The sequence below is a fragment of the Vipera ursinii genome (assembly GCF_947247035.1).
Source record: "Vipera ursinii genome assembly, chromosome: 9".
Lineage (NCBI taxonomy): Eukaryota > Metazoa > Chordata > Lepidosauria > Squamata > Viperidae > Vipera > Vipera ursinii.
The window spans coordinates 8,169,965-8,192,171 of record NC_139523.1 but is presented as its reverse complement, the minus strand read 5'-3'; the positions used below and the strand labels follow the sequence as shown (position 1 = coordinate 8,192,171).

The window sequence follows — 22,207 nt, the reverse complement described above, 5'->3', positions numbered from 1 at the left end:
ACCCAGTCCACTGGGGTAGCTTACAATTCAAGGCCTTATGCAATCCCCCCCCCCCCGCAAGCTGGTTAAGATAAAACCTGGTTCGGCATGTTGGGTGAAGACAGGGACAGAAGAGAGAGGAGAGAAAGCTTTTGATTTCCTAAACAGCCGTAGCAGCAGCAGGATTGTGGAGATTATTCCTCCTGAGCCTGGCTGAGGAAAAAGGAAGCAGAGGAAAACAGTGGAGACTGAAATAACAATTGGTGCCTCTGTTGCGCAGCAACGCAGGCCAAGAGCAACAAAAGGGAAATCCTGCACGGGAAGAATTTGCCAGCACCTTGCAAAGCGTGGGAATCCGGAGCAGGAAAATGTGTGTGTGTCTTTGGGGGTGTTGGTGTTTCAGGCAGGGAATCCCTGCAATCCTTGGGGAAGGGAGTGAGGAGTTCCAAGCAGAAATCAGTATCATCCTAGGACGTTGACAATCTGCATGCAGAAGCAGCCCCCCCCTCCGGTATGAAATGTGGTCAAAGAATGAAAAAGGTGGTCTTCTTAAGCTTGAAAATGGACTTCTGGTTTCCTTGAAATACACTGCAATACCCCCTTTAATTCCACACTCAGTTCTTATCATGCCAAAATTACTGACCTGCACAGTGAGGAGGTCAGCCAACAGTGTGAGAAGGTGAAAGTATGGTTGAGATTGACAAAGATTGATGAGTAATCATCAGGCTCTGATAAACTGAATGCAGAAAGAAGAATTCAGAGATTAAGGACAATATAGAAGGGATTGGAGTGGAGTGGAGTGGAATGGAATAGAATAGAATAGAATAGAATAGAATAGAATAGAATAGAATAGAATAGAATAGAATAGAATAGAATAGAATAGAATAGAATAGAATAGAATAGAATAGAATAGAATAGAATAGAATAGAATAGAATAGAATAGGAAATGTGGGATTTGGGATGTGGGATAGAATAGAATAGAATAGAATAGAATAGAATAGAATAGAATAGAATAGAATAGAATAGAATAGAATAGAATAGAATAGAATAGAATAGAATAGAATAGAATAGAATAGGAAGGGACTTTGGAGGTCTTCTAGCCCAGCTCCCTGCTCAAGCAGGAGAATCTATACCATCTCAGATAAGTGACTGTCTAGCCTCTTCATAACAATCTCCAGTGATGGAGCACCCACGGTTTCTGAAGGCAATATTTGGCCAAGTATGATTAGTCACACAAGGAATTTGTCCCTGGTGCAGAAGCTCTCAGTGTATATGCAAAAAACAAAGTAATAATAATCATAATAATGATACCAATAAGAGAAGGTAGTGGAAAGAATGAGAAGGATCATAGCAATACAGTCTTATCACATGGCTAAATATCCCTAGGTATGACAGTGCTGTGGAAATCAGGTGTTCAACAGAGAAGTTTCAAATTTCAAAGGGTGTTCAGTCTTTCAAATATAGGAATACGTGCTTTAGTTAAGCCAAATGATCCTTTGCATAAATGTTAATGTGCTTTCCTTCCCTCCTGGGATGGTAGGAAGGTGAAAGTAGTCCTCAACTTCTCTCTCTCTCTCCCCTCCCCCTCTCTCTCCCCCTCTCATCATCTAATTTTCACATCATCCACGTCCCATACAAGGTGACGCTGGAGGGGTAATTCATACTCATGTATTTAATCACACCAGTATCCGTTCATTTTCCAAACACAGATTCCTCCAATTCTTTCCAAAGGACTTTTATTACTATCTGAGCTGGGATTGACTAGTTCCCTCCCCCTTAAACGAAATATTTCTCAGAGCTGAATAATATTTTTTGGGAGAGGGGACGGGCATCCAGGGCATTGTGTCAAATCATTTACGCAGCTGCAAAAACAGCCTGGGCACCCACACCTTGGAATGAAGCTCCCTTCAAATGAAACTTACCTCCCGGAAAGGATCCAATCTCAGCCTTAGCAAACTTTCTCCTCACATGCTAACTTTGTTCGGGGAGGTTTTTGCATCGTTCAACTCTTGGAGACGTTCCTGGAAGCTTGTGCCTCTTGGATAGCTTGCAAGTCATGAATAAAGTTATGTTTATAGAAGAAAAATGTTACTGGGATGGAGGGCAGCTGGATGCCCATTTATAGCAGTTCAGAGCCAATTGAAGAACCAGAGTGATACCTTATCACTCCTTCAGCTATCAACCTTGGCGTTATGTCATAACCCTGACTGAGCAAATCAGAATGTTGCTGTGGCTCAGGGGCTAAGTTGCGCCCGAGCCAAAATGGAAGCTCTGTTCCAGCTCTCATTGATCTGGAACTCTTCAGATTTTTCCAGAATCTTCCATCAGCCAATAGTCTGCTGGCCAAGAATGTTGAAAGGTATCCTACCAATGTACCTGGAAGGCTGTTTATTTAGCCATTAAATCTTTTTTTTTCTTTTTCCATTCAATTGTATCCAATATCCTGAAGTGTCTGAAGTTTTCTGGGCAAGAATTTCCAGAAGTGGTTTGCCATTGCCTCCTTCCTAGGGCTGAGAGAGGGTGACTGGCCCAAGATTCACCCAGCTGGTTTTGTGCCTAAGGCGAGACTAGAACTCACAGTCTCCCAGTTTCTGGCCTGATGCCTTAACCACTACCCCAAAGTGCCTCTCCAGTTGACATTACCTATGATAAACTTTCTCCAGAGGTATTTTTCTGAGAAATTTCCAGCCTCCCTCCCCCACTTCCTTTTCAGTCTCTGCTTGGAAAAAGGGGAGAACTTTTCACAGCCATGTGCTGCTTTTATTCCTATTTCTTAGGAGAAACTGCTGTGTTATTGGACTATTTCAAAGGGAGCACTGCCATCTTTTGGAGAAGTTGTGCAGCTGCACCAGATTGCTAAAATTAAGCCTCTTATAATAATAATAATAATAATAAGTTGGAAGGGACCTTGGAAGTCATCTAGTCCAACCCCCTGCTAAGGCAGGAAACCCTATACCATTTCAGACAAATGGCTGTCCAGTCTCTTCTTAAAAACTTCCAGTGTTGGAGCATTCACCACTTCTTATAAAGCATAAGACAGGGACGCGGTGGCTCAGTGGGTTAGGACGCTGAGCTTGTCGATCAGAAGGTCGGCAGTTTGGCGGGTCGAATCCCGAGTGCCGCGTAACAGAGTGAGCGCCTGTTACTCGTCCCAGCTTCTGCCAACCTAGCAGTTTGAAAGCACGTAAAAATGCAAGTAGAAAAATAGGGACCACTACGGTGGGAAGGTAACAGTGTTCCGTGCACCTTTGGCGTCTAGTCATGCCGGCCACATGACCACGGAGACGTCCTCGGACAAGCGCTGGCTCTTCGGCTTTGAAACGGAGATGAGCACCGGCCCCTAGAGTGGGAAACGACTAGCACGCATGTGCGGGGGAAACTTTACCTTTTTATAATGCATAAGATGCATAATTAGTAGTACAGATAGTCCTCAACTTACAACTTACTTACAAAAAAAGTCATAAAATGGGGCAGGTCATGTGACTGAACTACTTTATAACAATGACGGGCAGGCTCCATCATGGTCACGACCTGAGGACTATCGGTATCTTCTGACAAATTTCCCAATAAAACCTATCCACTGGGTTTTATTCATTTTAATTTCTTCATTACAATAGTCGCACTCAGCTACTTCTATATTTTACTTATTGGATTTGGATAAGGAAAGGAGAAAACAGGTCCTTCACTGGATAAAACTCTAAATATGAATTCCTTCAGGACATGTTGAAAATGATAAGATAGTGCATATGTTTGGGTAAATTGTACTATGTTTTAGCTGTCATTTGCTGAATGATCACAACTGGCTTTAAATGCCATATCTAACCATGGTTTGTCAAGCCAATTAATTTGGTTTGCACCTTGTCCTAGGCAACTTGCTTATGTAGGAAAACGTAGCTAATATAATCTAAAACAGAATAAGTTGATGTTTTGGATTTCAATCTCCATTAGTTCAATGAGAATGATGAATATCAGGGGATGATGGGAGACATAGTCCAAAGCATCTGGGCTGCACTGGGTGCCCTAGTCTTGATTTAAATAAACAAAAGGAAAACCACAAACCCAAGAGCATAGAGAAGAGCAACAAAGATGATCAGGGGACTGGAGGCTAAAACGTATAAGGAACGGTTGCTGGAATTAGGTATGTGTTATTTAACGAAGAGAAGGGCGAGGGGTGACATGATAGCAGTGCTCCAGTATCTCAGGAGCTGCCACAAAGAAGAGGGAGTCAAGCTATTCTCCAAAGCACCTGAAGGTAGGGTAAGAAGCAACAGATGGAAGCTAATCAAGGAGAGAAGCAACCTAGAACTAAAGAGAAACTTCCTGACAGTTAGAACAATTAATCAGTGGAACAACCTGCCTCCAGAAGCGGTGAATGCTCCAACACTGGAAGTTTTGAAGAAGAGACTGGACAGCCATTTGCCTGAAATGGTATAGGGTTCCCTACCTGAGCAGAGGGTTGGACTAGATGACTTCCAAGGTCCCTTCCAACTATTCTATTCTATTCTATTCTATTCTATTCTATTCTATTCTATTCTATTCTATTCTATTCTATTCTATTCTATTCTATTCTATTCTATTCTATTCTATTCTCACAGAAATATATAAAAATAAATCAATATAAATAAATGAAAAAAGGGGAAAGAGAAAGAAAGGAAATGTAGGAAGTAATATATACCCATTCAACAACTGAAGGAAATTAGGCCAAATGACTTGGAAGTTCTCCTCCTTGGTTATCTGTCAGGGAAACAGGATTCCAAATAATGAAAAAAAGTTCCATCTCAGAGTTACCTATCTTGGAAAATTGGTAGATTTTGCCAACCAACTGTTTTTGCAGAGATTCAGATTTAAAAATGTCAAGCGAAGTCATTTTTAAATTATTTGTGGCCAGAAGGTGGTGCTAGGATCACATCAACAAAAGTCCAAACTTCTGAAAAATTTTAAAAATATTTTTTTAAAAAAAACAAAAACACAAAACATTAATATACAATGTCTATGGAGATCCTCAGTCATCCAGGTCGTGACTGAACTGAAGAAGCTTCTTGGATGAGAAGCGAAACATTTTCAAGGAAAAACAAAGGAAGTCCAATTTCCTTTTGAAAAAGCACCTTTGGGACATTAAAGTACAAATGAGGGTGTCCCTTTTTGTTTATATTTCCAATATATTTTTGGAGAATCTTTATTTTCAAGAACCTATGCTAGTGATTAGGTAGCACTGATAACGACAGGTATTTGTTAGTTATGTTGAGAAGGCCATCCCAAATAATAGTAATAAAAATGGAAGATACACAAAAAGCTGGACAATATTTGATTTTAAGGCTATGTTTCCCAGATACAGAATACAGAATAACAGAGTTGGAAGGGAAGAGATCTTCTAGTCCAACCCCTTCCTCAGGCAGGAAACCCAATATCGTTTCAGACAAATGGTTGTCCAATCTCTTCTTAAAAACTTCCAGTGTTGGAGCATTCACAGCTCCTGGAGGCAGGTTGTTACTGTTCCACTGATTAATTGTTCTAACTGTCAGGAAGTTTCTCTTTAGTTCTAGGTTGCTTCTCGCCTTGATTAGCTTCCATCTGTTGCTTCTCACCCTGCCTTCTGGTGCTTTGGAGAATAGCTTGACTCCCTCTTCTTTGTGGCAGCCCCTGAGATACTGGAACACTGCTATCATGTCCCCCCTCGTCCTTCTTTTCATTAAACTACTAGACATACTCAATTCCAGCAGCCGTTCCTTATATGTTTTAGCCTCCAAGCTCCTAATCATCTTTGTTGCTCTTCTCTGTACTCTTTCCATAGTCTCAACATCTTTTTTATAATGTGGTGACCAAAACTGGATGCAGTTTTCCAAGTGTGGCCTTACCAAAGCATTATAAAGTGGTATTAACCCTTCACCTGATCTTGATTCTATCCCTCTGTTGATGCAGCCTAGGACTGCATTGGCTTTTTTGGCAGCTGCAGCACACTGCTGGCTCATATTTAAGTGATTGTCCACTAGGATTTCAAGATCCTTCACACAATTGCTACTATTGAGGCACTATACTATACCTGTGGTGGGGGGTGGGTGGGTTATAACATATAGATGGCGGACAAAAACATAAAATGGAGAACATGTCCTCCTTTTGCCATGTATCTGGTAACCCTACCTTTGAGATAAGCTTTTAATGCGGAAGAAGTTAAATTAAATGTGATGCGGGTGAGAAACTTTCAGGCAATAGACTTAATCCGTCCTATCAGTCTGGTGCATTTGACCCACAAGGCTTACACTGTGGCCTTGTTCCCTTTCCCATCAGTTACAGTCAAAGCAGCCTCCGCTTTGCTTTCTTGAAACTCCATCCCAGATTTCACTTGAAGAAGGACGTAAAAGAGAATAATAAAGTAACAGAGTTGGAAGGGACCTTGTAGATCTTCTAGTCCAACCCCTTGGTTGTCCTATCTCTTTTTAGAAACCTTGAGTGATGGAGCATCCATAACTTCTGGAGGCAATCTTTCCATTGGTTAATTGTTCTCATTGTCTTGAATACATCCAGTAAATTCAGTTCCCCAGACCTGGCCTCTTCTCTCTAACTATCTCTCTAAGCCAATGTTTCTCAACGTTGGCCGCTTGAAAATGAGTGGACTTCAAGCCCCCCTCCCTCAAATTCCCCAGCCAGCATGAATTCTGAGAGTCAAAGTCCACCCATCTTCAAATGGCCAAGGTTGGAAAACAGCGCTGTAACCATTGTTCAGTTTATCTTTTTGGTAACTTTCTTTCGAAGTCATTAGTGGCAGTTTTGGATACCGACTTTCTTTCATTTCTTATTTTAATGTCAAATATTTTCATCTGCCAGTGATTGAGCCACTTAAGTAAGATGATCTCGCAATTACAAGAGGAGTTTGATCTAAATTTATGCTGCCCCAGTGTACAAGAAAGGATCAAATAAAGCTAGCATATTTCCTTTCTCCACATTTTACTTCCTTTCCTACATTTTAGTTATGCTTACCACTTTAATAGTGTATTTTTTAAACTCAGAAGGCCAGAATGTTGAAGCTAGGTCTCTTCTTCCTCTTCCTTCTTTTTTTAGAGAAAAGGTGAGATTATTAACCTTCTCTTTAAAAAGAAAAGAGATAAAAAGAGAGCCGAACCATTAAATGCTCACCTTGAGGATAGAGAAGCTGAGGTAATTTATATGTTTCTCTTTTTTTTTAGAGGATCCTTTCTTTCCCTAAAAAAATAGATTTATTAAAAGATTTTACTTGCTTCATAAGAAATAGTTAAAGAAAAAGTATAGCAAAGTAAATATGGGGGGGGAGGAAGGACAGGGAAAATGAGAATTTTCAAATTTCAGGAGGGTCTCCAGTCCTTCAAATCTAGGAATACCTGCTTAGTTAGACTAAATCAGAGGTCTTCAAACTTGGCCCTTTTATGACTGGTGGACTTCAACTCCCAGAATTCCTCAGCCAGGAATTCTGGGAGTTGAAGTCCACAAGTCATGAAAGGGCCAAGTTTGAAGACCCCTGGACTAAATGATCCTTTGGATAAATGTTAATGTGCTTTCTTTCCATCCTGAGATGATAGGCAGGTATAAGTAGTCCTTAACTTACCATGGTTTGTTTATTGACCATTCAAACTTACAAAAATACTGAAAAAAGTGACTTATGGCCGTTTGCACACTTACGACCATTGCAGCATCCCCATGGTCATGTGATCAAAATTCAGTTGCTTGGCAACTGATCCATATTTATGACCGTTGCAGTGTCCCAGGGTCACATGATCCCCTTTTGTAAACTTCTTTCAAGCAAAGTCAATGAGGAAGCCAGATTCACTTCACAACCACGTTACTAACCTAACAGCTGCAGCGATTCACTTAACAGGCTGTGGCATGAAATAGGTCACAACTCATTGAACAAATGTCTCACCTAGCAACAGAAATTTTGAGCTCAGTTGTGGTGATAAGCCAGGGACTATCCGTATGTTGTTTTCCGTGGAACTGGTGAATTCTGCCAGAGTAAAAAATAAAATAAAAATAATAATCACTCAGGCACAGCCCTTTTTTTAATCCCTAGACTTTGCCTCTGGATCAGGGGTTCCAGGGATTTACGTTTTTTTTAAAAAAATAACAGAGAGACTAGACAAGGAAGTTGAAAAATATCCAGGAAAAAGGCAATGGCAAACCACTTTTGCTTTGTTACCAAGGAAACGGTGTGGTTGAGTCCATCAAGGGGTTGAACTCAACTTGAGGACATGTTTATCTTTGCGTTGATCTGCTCTATAGCCAGTCAACCGATGTGTAAGGGATTGTTTAAAACCAGACATGACTGAGCATTATATGCTGAAATGCTGAGATTCCAGCAAAGAAACGTCTTTTTGTGAGTCAGGGGAAAGGAGGTCAGTGTGAGTGGCATGCTTAACTTCTTGGTTAGCTGCTTTGAAGGCCCCCTCGAAGAAGAAATGTGGTGGAAAATGCCTTGTGTTTATAATAGTTATGAAGTGTTGTGAGTAGGAGTGGATTTCCTGCAGCCGGCTGGTACTTGAGGAAGCAGAATGAAAGAGCAAGGGAGGGATACTCAAACCTGAATGGGCTAAAGGCTCGTGTTCCTTGAGTAGATAGATGGCAATGAAAGCCCTGGATCTTTAAAAAGCTGCACCAAATTAATCATTTTTCATGAGCTGAGAACTGCATTTAGCTAAAAGTGGTGCTTCAAGATTTAAGTGGGGCCAGAAGAGGAGATGGCTTGGTCAAAGGCTAAATATATATTACAAGTCAACTCAAAGACAGCTTAATTGATTACTTCCCATGTTTTTAATAGCTCTTCTGTTCCATTAATGATCACAATTTGGTGTCAGGAATCTAGGGAGGTGCTGGGCTACATTTGCCTAACTGTATACAACTTGAGGAAGTTCAGAGGTAGTTTATTCAGATGGGTAACATCTCTCTTGTAATGTGCATTTAATAGGATTCCCCATCTACTGACTCATTGGCTTGACGTGGCTACCTACCCCTACATTATGATTCAAAATCTAATTACAAATGGGTGAAAAGACAGTAGATAGTTTTGCCGATAAAAGACTTGGACCGATACACGACTGCTTACCTGTTATCACACTTGGGTGTGTTCAAGAAATTTTTAGTTGCTGAATAATCTTTGTTTATCCTTGAAGACTCATCTGCAAGGTAGTCAGCATTGCCAGTACATGATTTAGGTAGCGGGAGAGTGGAGAGAAAAGAGCTTTGAAGAAAAGTGAGATTGTTTCAACCGATATTTCCAGGTCTCAGAAAAGAATAGATCTCACTGACCTCGAGGGAGGAGGGGACTTTAATTCAAAGAAGGGCAGGATAGAGATGCGGGAGGGGGGGAAAGACCCAGTTTGGTATAATGAAGGCACCAGATTAGAAACCAGGAGACTGTGAGTGGTAATCCCACATTAGGCATGAAAGCCATCTGGGTGACTCTGGGCCAATCACCAGGAGACTGTGAGTTCTAGTCCTCCCTTAGGCATGAAAACTGGTCAGGTGGGCCAACTGCCAGGAGACAGTGAGTTCTAATTCTGCCTTAGGCATGAGAGCCAACTGTCCAGTCCTGAACCAGTTCTTTTCTCAGCCCATAGGAGGAGATTTTCCTCCTATGAGGAAAAAAGGAGGAAGAGGAGGGAATGTTATGTATGTTTCCCCCCTTGAGCTATTTATATATAAAAAAGATGGGATATAAAGAAAGAAGTAAACACTTTTCTTCAGTTCACATATTAATATAAGTCTACCATGTTCACTTTTCCATAAGCAATATAGTAACCGAAATCTTTTTTATTTTCTAAGATTTACAGTTTCCAGACCAAGTTTGATCATTGGTATATCACTCTGGTCTTGATTGCTAAAATGTGTACTAGACTACACACAGTGCAGCTTACAATATGGAAACTCTCAAATGTTGTCCTGGAGGATGCTAGCCTTGATATTTTACATTTCTTGCTGTCTGTCTATCTTTTTCTGTAATATCTATTTTATAAAATACTCTTTAAGATTTGTACTTTTTATTCCTTTATATGATAATAATATAGAACACAGAATAAGGTAAAGGTAAAGGTTCCCCCGCACATGCGTGCTAGTCGTTTCCGACTCTAGGGGCCGGTGCTCATCTCCGTTTCAAAGCCGAAGAGCCAGCGCTTCTCCGAGGACCTCTCCGTGGTCATGTGGCCGGCATGACTAGACTCCAAAGGCGCACGGAACGCTGTTACCTTCCCACCGTAGTGGTCCTTATTTTTCTACTTGCATTTTTTACGTGCTTTCGAACTGCTAGGTTGGCAGAAGCTGGGACGAGTAACAGGCGCTCGCTCTGCTACGCGGCACTCGGGATTCGACCCACCAAAATGCCAACCTTCTGATCGACAAGCTCAGCGTCCTAATCCACTGAGCCACACCGCATCCCAGAACACAGAATAGAAATGCAGAATAACAGAGTTGGAGATAATTCTAGTCCAAGTCCCTGCTCAAGCAGGAGACCTTACAGCATTCCAGAAAAATGGCTGCCCAGCCTCTTCTTAAAACCTTCCAGTGATGGAGCAACCACAACTTCTGGAGGTAAGCAGTTCCACTGGTTAATTGTTCTCACTGACAGGAAATTTCTCCTTAGTTCTAGGTTGGTTCTCTCTTTGATAAGCTTCCATCTGTTACTTCTTGTCCTGCCCTCAGGTGCTTTGTAGAGTAGGTCGACTTCCTCTTCTCTGTGACATCCCTCAAACATTGGAAGACTGCTATCATGTCACCCCCCTAATCCAGGGGTCTTCAAACTCAGCCCTTTTATGACTCATGGACTTCAATTCCCAGAATTCCTCAGCCAGTGTGCCTGGCTGAGGAATTCTGGGAGTTGAAGTCCATGAGTCATAAAAGGGCCGAGTTTGACGACCTCTGCCCTAATCTTTCTCTTGCTGAGATTAGACATACCCAATTCCCACAACCATTCATTTTATGCTTTAGCCTCCAGCCCCCTAATTATCTTGATTGCTCTTCTTTGCACCCTTTCTAGAGTGTCAACATCTTTGTTCTCTTGTGATGACCAAAACTAGACACAGTATTCCACTCTTACCAATGCAGTATAAAGACTGAAAATGTTTGCAAGTGAAAACAAGCTTGCAAAAATGTAGCTGATTGAAATGTGGTAAATTTGTATTAATTATTCTCTAGAATTATCAGTGCTTTTTTTGTATATATATAAAAAAAGGTGCCGGAACTCACACACGTCATACAACTCGCCTTGCCTATCCTACAAGGTTTACCTTTGTAGTTGAAAAAAAAACCCTTCAATTTTTAGTTTATTTAAAAGACTAGGATTTTGTTCAAGGTAAGTTAATACTATTAATGTTACCATGCACAAATCCATTGGGGAAAAAAGGTGCCAGAACTCCGTTCCAGTGCGTTCTATGACAAAAAAAGCCCTGAGAATCATCATCATCTTCATCATCTTCATCATCATCATTGGCAGAAATGAAATGAAAGAAACTTAAAGCTACAGAGATAAAGTGGACAAAGCTGCCATGCCATAGATTTATTTATATATCTTTCCAGCAGCTTCTTTGCTATTTCTGCTTAGATAAACTGGAAGTGTCAGGCCCGGGCCAGAAATAATTGGAACTCTTGCCAGTTCTCTTATAATGGAGAAATGGTTGGTGAAGATGACCAGATTTGCAGAGATGGCAATATTGACATATTTGATTAGGGGAAAAGACAATAGCCACATTTGTTAACGATGGACTTTTATGGATTTTTGTGTGTGCTGAAAATGGAAAAAAAAGAACTTGTGATTTATGGTTTTGATTATTAGAAAGGGTAGACTATGGAAAGAAGGAAGCCATGATTTAACCTTAGAGAGAGAGAGAGAGGATAAAATATAAATGCATTTAAAACCGCTGTAAAGAAGAAACCCCTCCCTCCCTCCCTCCCTCCCTCTTTCTTTTTTCTTTTCCCTTTCTTTTTCTATTTTCCCTTTCTTTATTTACTTAATGCTTTTCTTTTTCTTTTCTTTCTTTTTTTCTTTAAATTTGAAGTATTTTTACTTGGTAAAAAAAAACTTCTGTAATAAAAATTGAATAATTAAAGAAAGGATTTTTTTTTGCCTGCTCTCCTGTTGCTAAGCTGATCCAGAATGAGTCATGAGTCCTGCCTAATATTTATCCATGGTGGATTTTATTTCCCGGAGTAACAGAACCAGCAGCCAAACAAAAACCTCAAATACGATTTTAAGTCTTGCTCTGCATGGAAGAGGGTCTACATGGAACTCAACCAAGGAGACTCGAAATCTAGTTATAAAAGTTTCTATAGTCATAAGATTGGAGAGCCATAAGATCCACAGCTGTCTCAAAATAGCTTAAATGTTTTTGCTAACCGCAAAACCTCTTCTGTTGCTGGATTTGTTCCTTTTGGCTAAACTGAGCTGTAAACATTGATTCTGACTAATTGCTTCCTTCCATTTCTCTTCTTAAGACATGTCCCCTTTTCTCTGGAGTAAACTTTCCAGAATAATTTCAAATGTTACATTAAACTTGATTTCAGTGGAAAGTTCTCTGTTACAGACAGGATGAGAGACCAAGGGTGGAGAATTGGGGAAAGTTGGAAGGTTAGAAGACCTCCCACATCAAACTTTCATCAAAATAATGGGGAAAAAAATGTAGGGGAAAATTCAGGAAGAAGAGAACCAAGGATACTTTTTCCTCCTTTTTTATCTCCTCCTCCTCCTCCCTTTCTTAAGGTTTTCCTGTCCAGTTGTGTCCAACTCTAGGGTGTGGTGCTCATCTCCCTTTCTTGGCTGAAGACATTTTCCCTTGTCATGTGGCCAGCATAGCTATATACCAAAGGCACACAGAACACCAAAGAGACACAGAACGCTGTTGCCTTCCCACCAAAGTGGTACCTATTAATCTACTTGCATGTTCATGCTTTCGAAATTCTATTTATATCAAATTTAGCTTTCCATGTCAGAATACATCTCTCATTTTCAGAGAGTAGAAGGCTATGCCTTGTCTAAAAAGCTTTAGGGAAGAAAATACTGTCTCATTCCTTGTTAACCCAACTCAATATCTTTTGTTTTAGGGGGAAGGGGCACTAGAAAATTAGCAGGTAAACAATACTTTGTGAAAATACTTTCTACTGCAAAAGGGGATACTGTCATCAAGAATTAAGCTCAAGTATAAATGGGTTAGGAATGGTGTAAGCAGACTGTCCTGCAAAAATTTCCTTCTCTTGGAATTCCTCAAATATGAACGCCACAGTGGATTTCCTCCAGGTGAAATTCAAGAGAGGAAATTTGACTAAAACAATTTTCCAGTGTGATTTGTTTTGCCTGCTTTGTAGCTTTCATGGACATTTGTCATTTCAAAGAATTGTGGCCTGCAAGAGAAGGGAGGACATCTACTTAAATTATCCAGGTTTACGGAATTTCCCTAATTAATTTACTCCCCTCCTTCTCAGACAATTCTTACAACTCTATAAACAATTCTATAAACAACTAAATAAATCAGTGGAAGGAATCCAGAGTCATAGATTTTGGCTATCCTAGGTTTTAAAGACCACAACATATTGTACACAGATGTTTGCTTAGCTTCTGGGATAGTTTAGAAAAACAGAAAGCATAGACCTGAGCATGTAGAAGGTTGCAACTTTTCGAAAAGGGTTTGGAGAACAAACCAACATAGACTGCCAAAGCATATTAAGTGTGCATGCTTAGCTTAGTTATAACATGTAAACAGATGGTCTTGCCTTAAGACCTGAATAAAACATGGCAGTGCTCTTATCAGCTCCCCTTCAGTCATGGCGGTCCTTCCCTTGTGGAAAATTTGGTTAGTGATTCAATGGAAGGCTTCCACTTCAAGTCCTTTCCCCCTCCCCCATTTCATGTGTCCTGGCATGGGGTCATTTTGGATTTGCTTCTTCTCCCTCTCAGATTAAAGTCAGGTTAGGCGCAGAAGATCTCAGGCCTTCTAAGGGGGAATGCTTTAATTTGCCATCCTGTGCGTGTTCCATCCTCATGTGGCAGTGACAAGTGGAGGCCTTGCTGTAGGTCAAGGATTTTTTGTTCTTCTTCCATTTGTGCATTGAGCGGACCATTCTCTTGAAGATGAGGTAGAAGATCTCACACATGGTGAGGACAATGCAAAGAGCTGATGCCCCTACCATGAAGTATGTGAAAATCTTCTTCTCAGTAGGCCGAGCAATGTAGCAATCAATCGTATTGGGGCAAGGTAACAGATCACACTTGACCAGACGTGGTAGGTCAAAACTGTCCCATATTCTGTGGAGGAGATAGAGGAAGAGGATCTCAATACCCAGCTTGAAGAAGAGGGTCAGGAGGTAAGTCCACCACAGACCACCGTGTTTCTTTCCAGTGTTGCTATACAGTTTGGGACAGTTTTCCCCATTTTTTTCCCGGTTCTTCCTTTCTCGGTCCTCACGGTAGGCCACATGCATGATGACGAGCAGAGATGGACAGGTGACGAAAATCAGCTGCAGGGCCCAGAGACGGATGTGGGAGATGGGAAAAAAATGATCGTAGCAAACATTGGTGCAACCAGGTTGCCGGTGATTGCAGTCAAAATCCTTCTGCTCATCTCCCCACACCCGCTCAGCAGCTACCACATAAACAAGCACACGGAAAACAAAGACCACAGAGAGCCAGATGCGGCCAAAAGCAGTGGAGTATTTGTTCACTCCGCTCAACAGGCCCTGTAATGTCTTCCAGTCCATGGCGGTAGAAGTTGGAGACCCAGCTCACGAGCACCTGGAAAGTCAACAGAAACATATAGTAATAATAGTAATAATAGTAATAATAGTAATAATAGTAATAATAGTAATAATAGTAATAATAATAATAATAATAATAATAATAATAATAATAATAATTAGAAGAATTAGAATTAGAAGAAGAAGAAGAAGAAGAAGAAGAAGAGGAAGAAGAAGAAGAAGAAGAAGGAGAAGGAGAAGGAGAAGGAGAAGGAGAAGGAGAAGGAGAAGGAGAAGGAGAAGGAGAAGGAGAAGGAGAAAAGAAGAAGAAGAAGAAGAAGAAGAAGAAGAAGAAGAAGAAGAAGAAGAAGAAGAAGAAGAAGAAGAAGAAGAAGAAGAAGAAGAAGAAGAAGAAGAAGAAGTTGGAAGGGACCTTGGAGGTCATCTAGTCCAACCCCCTGCTCAGGCAGGAAACCCTATACCATTTCAGGCAAATGGCTGTCCAGTCTCTTCTTAAAAACCTCCAGTGTTGGAGCATTCACCACTTCTGGAGGCAGGTTGTTCCACTGGTTAATTGTTCTAACTGTCAGGAAGTTTCTCCTTAGTTCTAGGTTGCTTCTCTCCTTGACGAGTTTCCATCCGTTGCTTCTTGTCCTGCAAGTTTCCTAGCGTTCAAGTGTTAGGTAACTTTTTAATGCTTATATATGCTTCCAGTCCAACATAATATCTTGACGGAGGTAGGTAGGTATGACCACAGAACGTAGGTGGGGCTCAAAAAAACTGGGTGGAGCAGAGCGGGAAGAAAAGGCAATTGATACTTAAAAGTTTATGTACAGGCATAAATAAATGCTTTGTTTTTCTTCCTGCCAAAATGTGGTTGAATGCTACATTCACACTGTTTGGCGCGCCAAGGATGGAGGGCACCAGAGGGGGATGCAAGTTGCTCTCTCATACTAAGATTGCGCCAACATGCAGAAACTCACTTCACTTTCCTGACAGTGAGAACAATTAGTCAGTGGAACGACTTGCCTCCAGAAGTTGTGGGTGCTCCAACACTGGAGGATTTTAAGAAGAGATTGGACACCATTTGTCTGAAATGATATAGGGTCTCCTGCCTGAGCAGGGAGTTGAAGTAGAAGACCTTCAAGATCCCTTCCATCTTTGTTATTCTGTCATATTCCCTTTCAAAACACTGTTTTCCAGATTTCTACCAATGAGTAGTTTTGTAAACTTTCTATCAGAATTATGTAGGAATGTACTGTGGAAGTCATTTCTGCATGGATAAGTCAGGAAGGAGTTGATAAGAATCTGTGCATGGCCCATAGGCTGGGTTCACACAATATCCTAAACTCCAAATCCAGGTTTGCAAAACATACTAACAGTGTTCATATCATATACAATACCAAAACACATCATCTAAATCAGGGAGGGGTGTCAAACTCACAACGTCATGTGACGTGTCACGGCGTATCGTGACTTTTTTGCCATTGCCAGCAATGGGGTGGGTGCAATTTTGCTATGATGCATCTGGCCCATGGGCCAGCAGTTTGACATTCCTGATCTAAATGATGGCTTCCTATGCAGACATTTTTTTTAAAATCCCATTTATATCCCGCCCTTCTCCGAAGACTCAGGGCGGCTTACAATTTAAGCACAAACCAATGTGCTTAGCAATAGCCTTCATTCTATGTATATGCCTGCTTATTAGGGCTTTCCCCCCCCCCCAAGCGGCATTATTACAAAGTCAGCTTATTGCCCCCAACAATCTGGGTCCTCATTTTACCTACCTCGGAAGGATGGAAGGCTGAGTCAACCTTGAGCCTGGTGGGATGCGAACCTGCACTAATTGCAGGCAGCTGGTGTTACACTAGATGTTAAAATAATGATTGGTTTTCCCATAATGGTACCCAAAGTTTTTCATAAAACTACCCCCTCTCCTTTCAGCTTAACCTGAATGGTGCGTGATCCTAGCTTTCCTTAGAGAACCTCACAGAACTTTGAAGAACCCGTTGCTTTCTCTAAACATCTGGATTTTTTCTTTTTGCTAGATGCCCCCAGTCTCGTGTTTCCTTTCTTCTTTTACCATTCACATCCTTAACTCCTTATCTGCTTAGAATGAAAGGATTTGATTACTTTTCTGATTGCCAGCCCCCTCTTTTTTAAAAAAATAATATCCTCTTAACTCATTCAAAGATAACTTACTATAAAATCAATTCAAACAAAATACAATCAGAAAATATGAAATAGAGGGAAACTGTCCCAAACCTCTGGGCTATTTATCAATTCCTGGAGGGTGGGGGTGCCTTTGCTGACTTATGGACAGTTATTATCCTTAAGTGGTTTGAAATTGGATGGGATGCTATCCCCTTCTACTATTACAGTCCCATTGTTATACTACATCATGATATTATTGTCAATCGCTTTTGACAAGATAGAACAACCCTCTCAATCTTTTTAATTGCATTCTGCTTTGTTTTATATTTGTATTTTTTTAAAAAAAAATATACCGTAGTTTTTATGTCTTGTTTGTTGTTGTTGTTAGCTGCGAAGTCGTGTCCGACCCATCGCGACCCTATGGACAACATTCCTCCAGGCCTTCCTGTCCTCTACCATCTTCTGGAGTCCATTTAAGCTCACGCCTACTGCTTCAGTGACTCCATCCAGCCACCTCATTCTCTGTCGTCCCCTTCTTCTCTTGCCCTCAATCTTTCCCAGCATTAGGCTCTTCTCCAGTGAGTCCTTCCTTCTCATTAGGTGGCCAAAGTATTTGAGTTTTAGCTTCAGGATCTGGCCTTCTAAAGAGCAGTCAGGATTGATCTCCTCTAGGACTGACCGATTTGATCGCCTTGCAGTCTTGTTTGTTAATCCCCATAATTACTTAAGAAGAGAGAGAGAGAGAGAGAGTGTGTGTGTGTGTGTGTGTGTTCATTCCAAATCAACCAGCCTACAAATAAATCACATTCTTTGAAATTATCTCGGCCACTTTTCTTCTCTTTTTTATTTCAGGCTGAAAATACCGGTGTCACAATATTTATTCACCTGGCCTGTTGGTAACTTATTATTCAGCTATTATGTTTAGTTGACTCACAGCTTAGTGGTTTCCCGGCATATCTTTGAAATAATTTATTGGGGCTAAGCAGTTCCCAATTTCATAGTTGGGAAAGGTTTTGACTTGATACACCCTACTTCCTGTTCAGCATCTGGTACTCATGGATATGAAGGGACATAGAATCTCAGACCCAAAAGCACAGCATGGACAAACTGCTTACTAAGAGTGTAACTCAGTGTTCCTCAACCTTGCTGGCTGGGGAATTTTCGAAGTTGAAGTCCAAGTGTCTTAAAGTTGCCAAGGTTGAGAAACTCTAGTTTAATTGAATACACTGCTCTTTGGATGCTTGGGTAAAGAATGAAAGGATGTGATTCCTTTCCTGACTGCCACCCACCTATCTCTAAAAAAATAATGTCCTCTTAACTCATTCAAAGACAGCTTACTAATAATCAGTTCAGACAAAATACAGTCAGAAAATATGGTTCTAATTTTTGTCCTAAACATCACAAGATAGGCCTAAAATATCTACGATGCAGGAAAGCATAGTTGAGAACTACTATCAGACTTCCCCAGCCATGATATGTGATCATTCAGAATGAGACAAGCATGTGGTTCTTAATCTTTTTAAAAGATGTTGCCCACTGGGCAAAGAGGAAAATGTACGATATGTTTGTGAAGAAACTGCATTTTAATGAAGTGTCAATGAAGTCAAATGTGAGTTTCGCTCTGGCCTCAACTACTCCTACCCAGTCCTGCTCTGCTGCCCATTGTGGTAGGGCGATGGTGGTAGGGGTGTTCTTGGGAGGGATAAGCAAAGAATGTGGTAAGTGTATGTCAGGAGCATACATTCCCAGCAAGGTCATCCAAGGTGTGAAAGCCATCCCATCTGCCCAGCAAGGAAAAACACAGGAAGATGCTGGAGGTGGGCAATAACTTTAGGGACCATGGAAAAGCCATCCATTCATATTATCCAGGAGAAAACAATGGTACACCTTCTATGTATTTTTTTTACCAAAGGAAGCATAGACATAGACAAGGCAAAGAAGTCCTGGAAGACTGGATTAGGGACAGATCATTATGGAAAAAAGAATCTCTCTATGTGGTTGTGAAGAATTGACAACTTGATACCATCCATCCATCCATCCATCCATCCATCCATCCATCCATCTTACCTACTACTCATTGGTTTCAGTCTCTCCAAATTTGCATAGCCTGGTACAGTCCAGTAAAACTAGAAGGCTCTTGTTTGGAGAAGGCTAGTGGTGAAAAATAAAACCCTCAGAATTGGGTGGCTCAAAATTCTTAGGAGGAGACAATTTTCCTTGGTTTAAGAATCACAAGACATCAGGGGTAGTTGAAGTCCTGGTTGGCTATTTTTTATCTAAAAGGGTTTTTTTTACCCATAATGCAGATATATGTGATGAAGTCAGCTGAAGCTCACAAAAGTGTATTCCTTTTAATAAACTTCATTAAGTGGATAAAGGTGTAATCAGACTCTCATTCTTTTTTTTTTGCCCCCATAAACTATGACTGACCTCTTATGAGTCCTACCTAAAGTTCATATAGAGCCTTGGTGGAGCAGTGGGCTAATGCCTCCTTAAGTAACACCAGCTGCCTGCAATTAGTGCAGGTTCGAGTCCCACCAGGCTCAAGGTTGACTCAGCCTTCCATCCTTCCGAGGTAGGTAAAATGAGGACCCAGATTGTTGGGGGCAATTAAGCTGACTTTGTAATAATGCCGCATGGGGTGTGTGTGAAAGCCCTAATAAGCAGGCATATACATAGAATGAAGGCTACTGCTAAGCTTGTAAGCCGCCCTGAGTCTTCGGAGAAGGGTGGGATATAAATGGAATTAAAATAAAATAAAAAAATATATAGGACAGTGATGGTGAACCTTTTAGAGACCGAGTGCCCAAACTGCAACCCAAAGCCCACTTATTCATTGCTGGGTGCCAGGTGGGTGTGGCCTACTGGGTAGGTGTGGCTGTGGTGGTCATGGAAGATTGGGTGGGTGTGGTCACCTCAATGTCGCTTGTGGGGAGGGACACCTGTGGGGGGCAGCTGGTTGAAGAGGGACAGTTGCCACCTCCGAGGCATGGCGCGGGTGCCCACAGGGAGGGCTCTGAGTGCCGCCTCTGGCACCCGTGCCATATAAAAATAACATTATAAAATGTCAAAAGGTGACAAATTCCAAGATGGGTGGTGTTTTTTAGCAGTTGTTAATATAGATGGGGGGGGGGCATCCAGCCTCACAGTTGTGTGGGCCTCTCTATCCCCCACACAAGGCCGGACAAACTGGTTATCTCCAGTTTGCAGCATTTTTCTACTCCTTTCATCTCTTCCTAATTCCTTCTCCCTTTCCCTCCTCTCTCCGATCTTCATTGCTGAAAAATATCGACAAAATGCTGTCTTGATGTAATCAAGCTATTGGTTGGCCAACTCCAAGAAGGATGCGGCATTCTTGCGGACATGCATCTATCCCTATAACATATCAAGATTCCCCCGCATTTATTTTTTTATTTTTTATTTATTTATTTTAATCCCATTTATATCCCGCCCTTCTCCGAAGACTCAGGGCGGCTTACAAGCTTAGCAGTAGCCTTCATTCTATGTATATGCCTGCTTATTAGGGCTTTCACACACACCCCAAGCGGCATTATTACAAAGTCAGCTTAATTGCCCCCAACAATCTGGGTCCTCATTTTACCTACCTCGGAAGGATGGAAGGCTGAGTCAACCCTGAGCCTGGTGGGACTCGAACCTGCACTAATTGCAGGCAGCTGGTGTTACTTAAGGAGGCATTAGCCCACTGCTCCACCAATGCCTTAACCAATTAAATTAAATTAATATGTCTCCATCTCACTGATAAGGCAACTCTGGAGTCTTTTCTGAGACGCCTTCTCCATCCCCGTTCCTTTCCTGAGAACTAGGAAGGAGACTGGTTAGTTACTGCAGTTTGGCACAAGTATCTTGAAGACCCAATCCCAGACAATGTTAAGTCTTCTAGTTTAACGAAGTCCTGGCTTTTAAAAGACTTTGAATCTGGAAGAAGGTGGCCCATTGCAACAGCACTGCTCTGGGGGCTGCACCGACTGCTGGTTGTGGGTGAAATTCAAGGGCGTCGGTAATTACCTTTAAAGACCTTCATGGCATGGGTTCAGGTTTCTTAAGGGACCATCTCTTGGGATTGGCCTGCCCCATCTGTGCCGGCTAAGGAGGCATGCTGTGGGCCCCATTGGCCAGGGTATTCTGGCTGGTGGGGTCCAGGAGAAGGGCCTTTCCTGCCCTTGTGTCTGCTCTCTGGAACATCTTGCCCCCTGTTGTGACACTGGCATTTTCACAGACATTTTCTCTATGTCCTCTCCAACCCTCCTGATAAGAGCCTAAAGGCCTGGCTCTGCCAGTTGGTTTGGGGCCCCACAGGAGTTTTAGGTTTGAAATGGCTGATAGGTTCGTATCAAATCCCACTTCCTCCCTGCTCCCTCCCTCCCTCCCTCCCCATCTTTTAGCTACTCTGTTTTGTATTTTTATATTTTTGTAGCATTTTATATTTACCGTTTTATCTTTTAATATCACAAGTCACCCAGACTTACCTTGCGGTAAGATGGGCAACCAATCAATTTGGTTAATAAATGAATAAAAAATAAATAAATAAAAGATTGTTCTTTTTAACCATCCTAGGCTTAAGCCCAAGTTTGCTTCTGCCTCACTTCCTCTTTCTTGCCTTTTCGCCTCCCCTCTTTTGCCACCCACTCTTTCCTCTTGGCTCTGTTCTTCTGGCCATTACTGACTTCATCCCACTCTCTGAGTTACACCCGTCAATGGGCAGCCTGCTTCCTCCAGGTCATCCCAGCAGCCAGCTTCTCCCATCTATAAGTCAGAGCTGGGTGACACATGCCCGCCTACTGTTTCCAGCCCCGTCTTGAATGACATTTCCTCTACTGGCTGCACCTCCTTCTTCGTACTTCATGGTGTACTAATGCCTCTCCTATGTTCCCCTGCCAAGGGCCATTTCTCACATAGCAATCACTTTGCTTTTAAATTATGTCTTGGATTGTTCTGTGTTTCAGGACCTGTACCTAGTCTCCAAGCTTGTCTTGCTCGGGATTTAATTACTTTTTTATGTATTACCTTTATCCTTCTCATCTGTTCCACTACCTTCTCTTGTTGGTATCAGTGTTATGATTATTATTACTTTAGTATTAAGATTATTATTACTCTGTTGTTTTGCATGTATACCGAGAGATTATGCACTTGAGACAAATTCCTTGTATGTCTAATCAAACTTGACCAAATAAAGCTATTCTATTCTATTCTATTCTATTCTATTCTATTCTATTCTATTCTATTCTATTCTATTCTATTCTATTATTCTATTCTATTCTATTCTATTCTATTCTATTCTATTCCATTCCATTCCATTCCATTCCATTCCATTCCATTCCATTCCATTCCATTCCATTCTATTCTATTCTATTCTATTCTATTCTATTCTATTCTA

At 41.4% G+C, this 22,207-nt stretch overlaps 1 protein-coding gene across 1 annotated transcript in view; it reads right to left on the bottom strand.

Moving 5' to 3' along the window:
* Window positions 1–10,865: 10,865 nt before the first annotated feature.
* The window catches only part of GJB3 (gap junction protein beta 3), a 30,154-nt gene continuing 18,812 nt past the window's right edge, over window positions 10,866–22,207 (bottom strand). The window contains exon 2 of the mRNA XM_083369819.1: window positions 10,866–14,716. Coding sequence (XP_083225945.1) covers window positions 13,879–14,682 — 804 coding nt within the window. The 5' untranslated portion in view covers window positions 14,683–14,716 and the 3' untranslated portion in view covers window positions 10,866–13,878. The remainder of the gene's footprint in view (window positions 14,717–22,207) is intronic.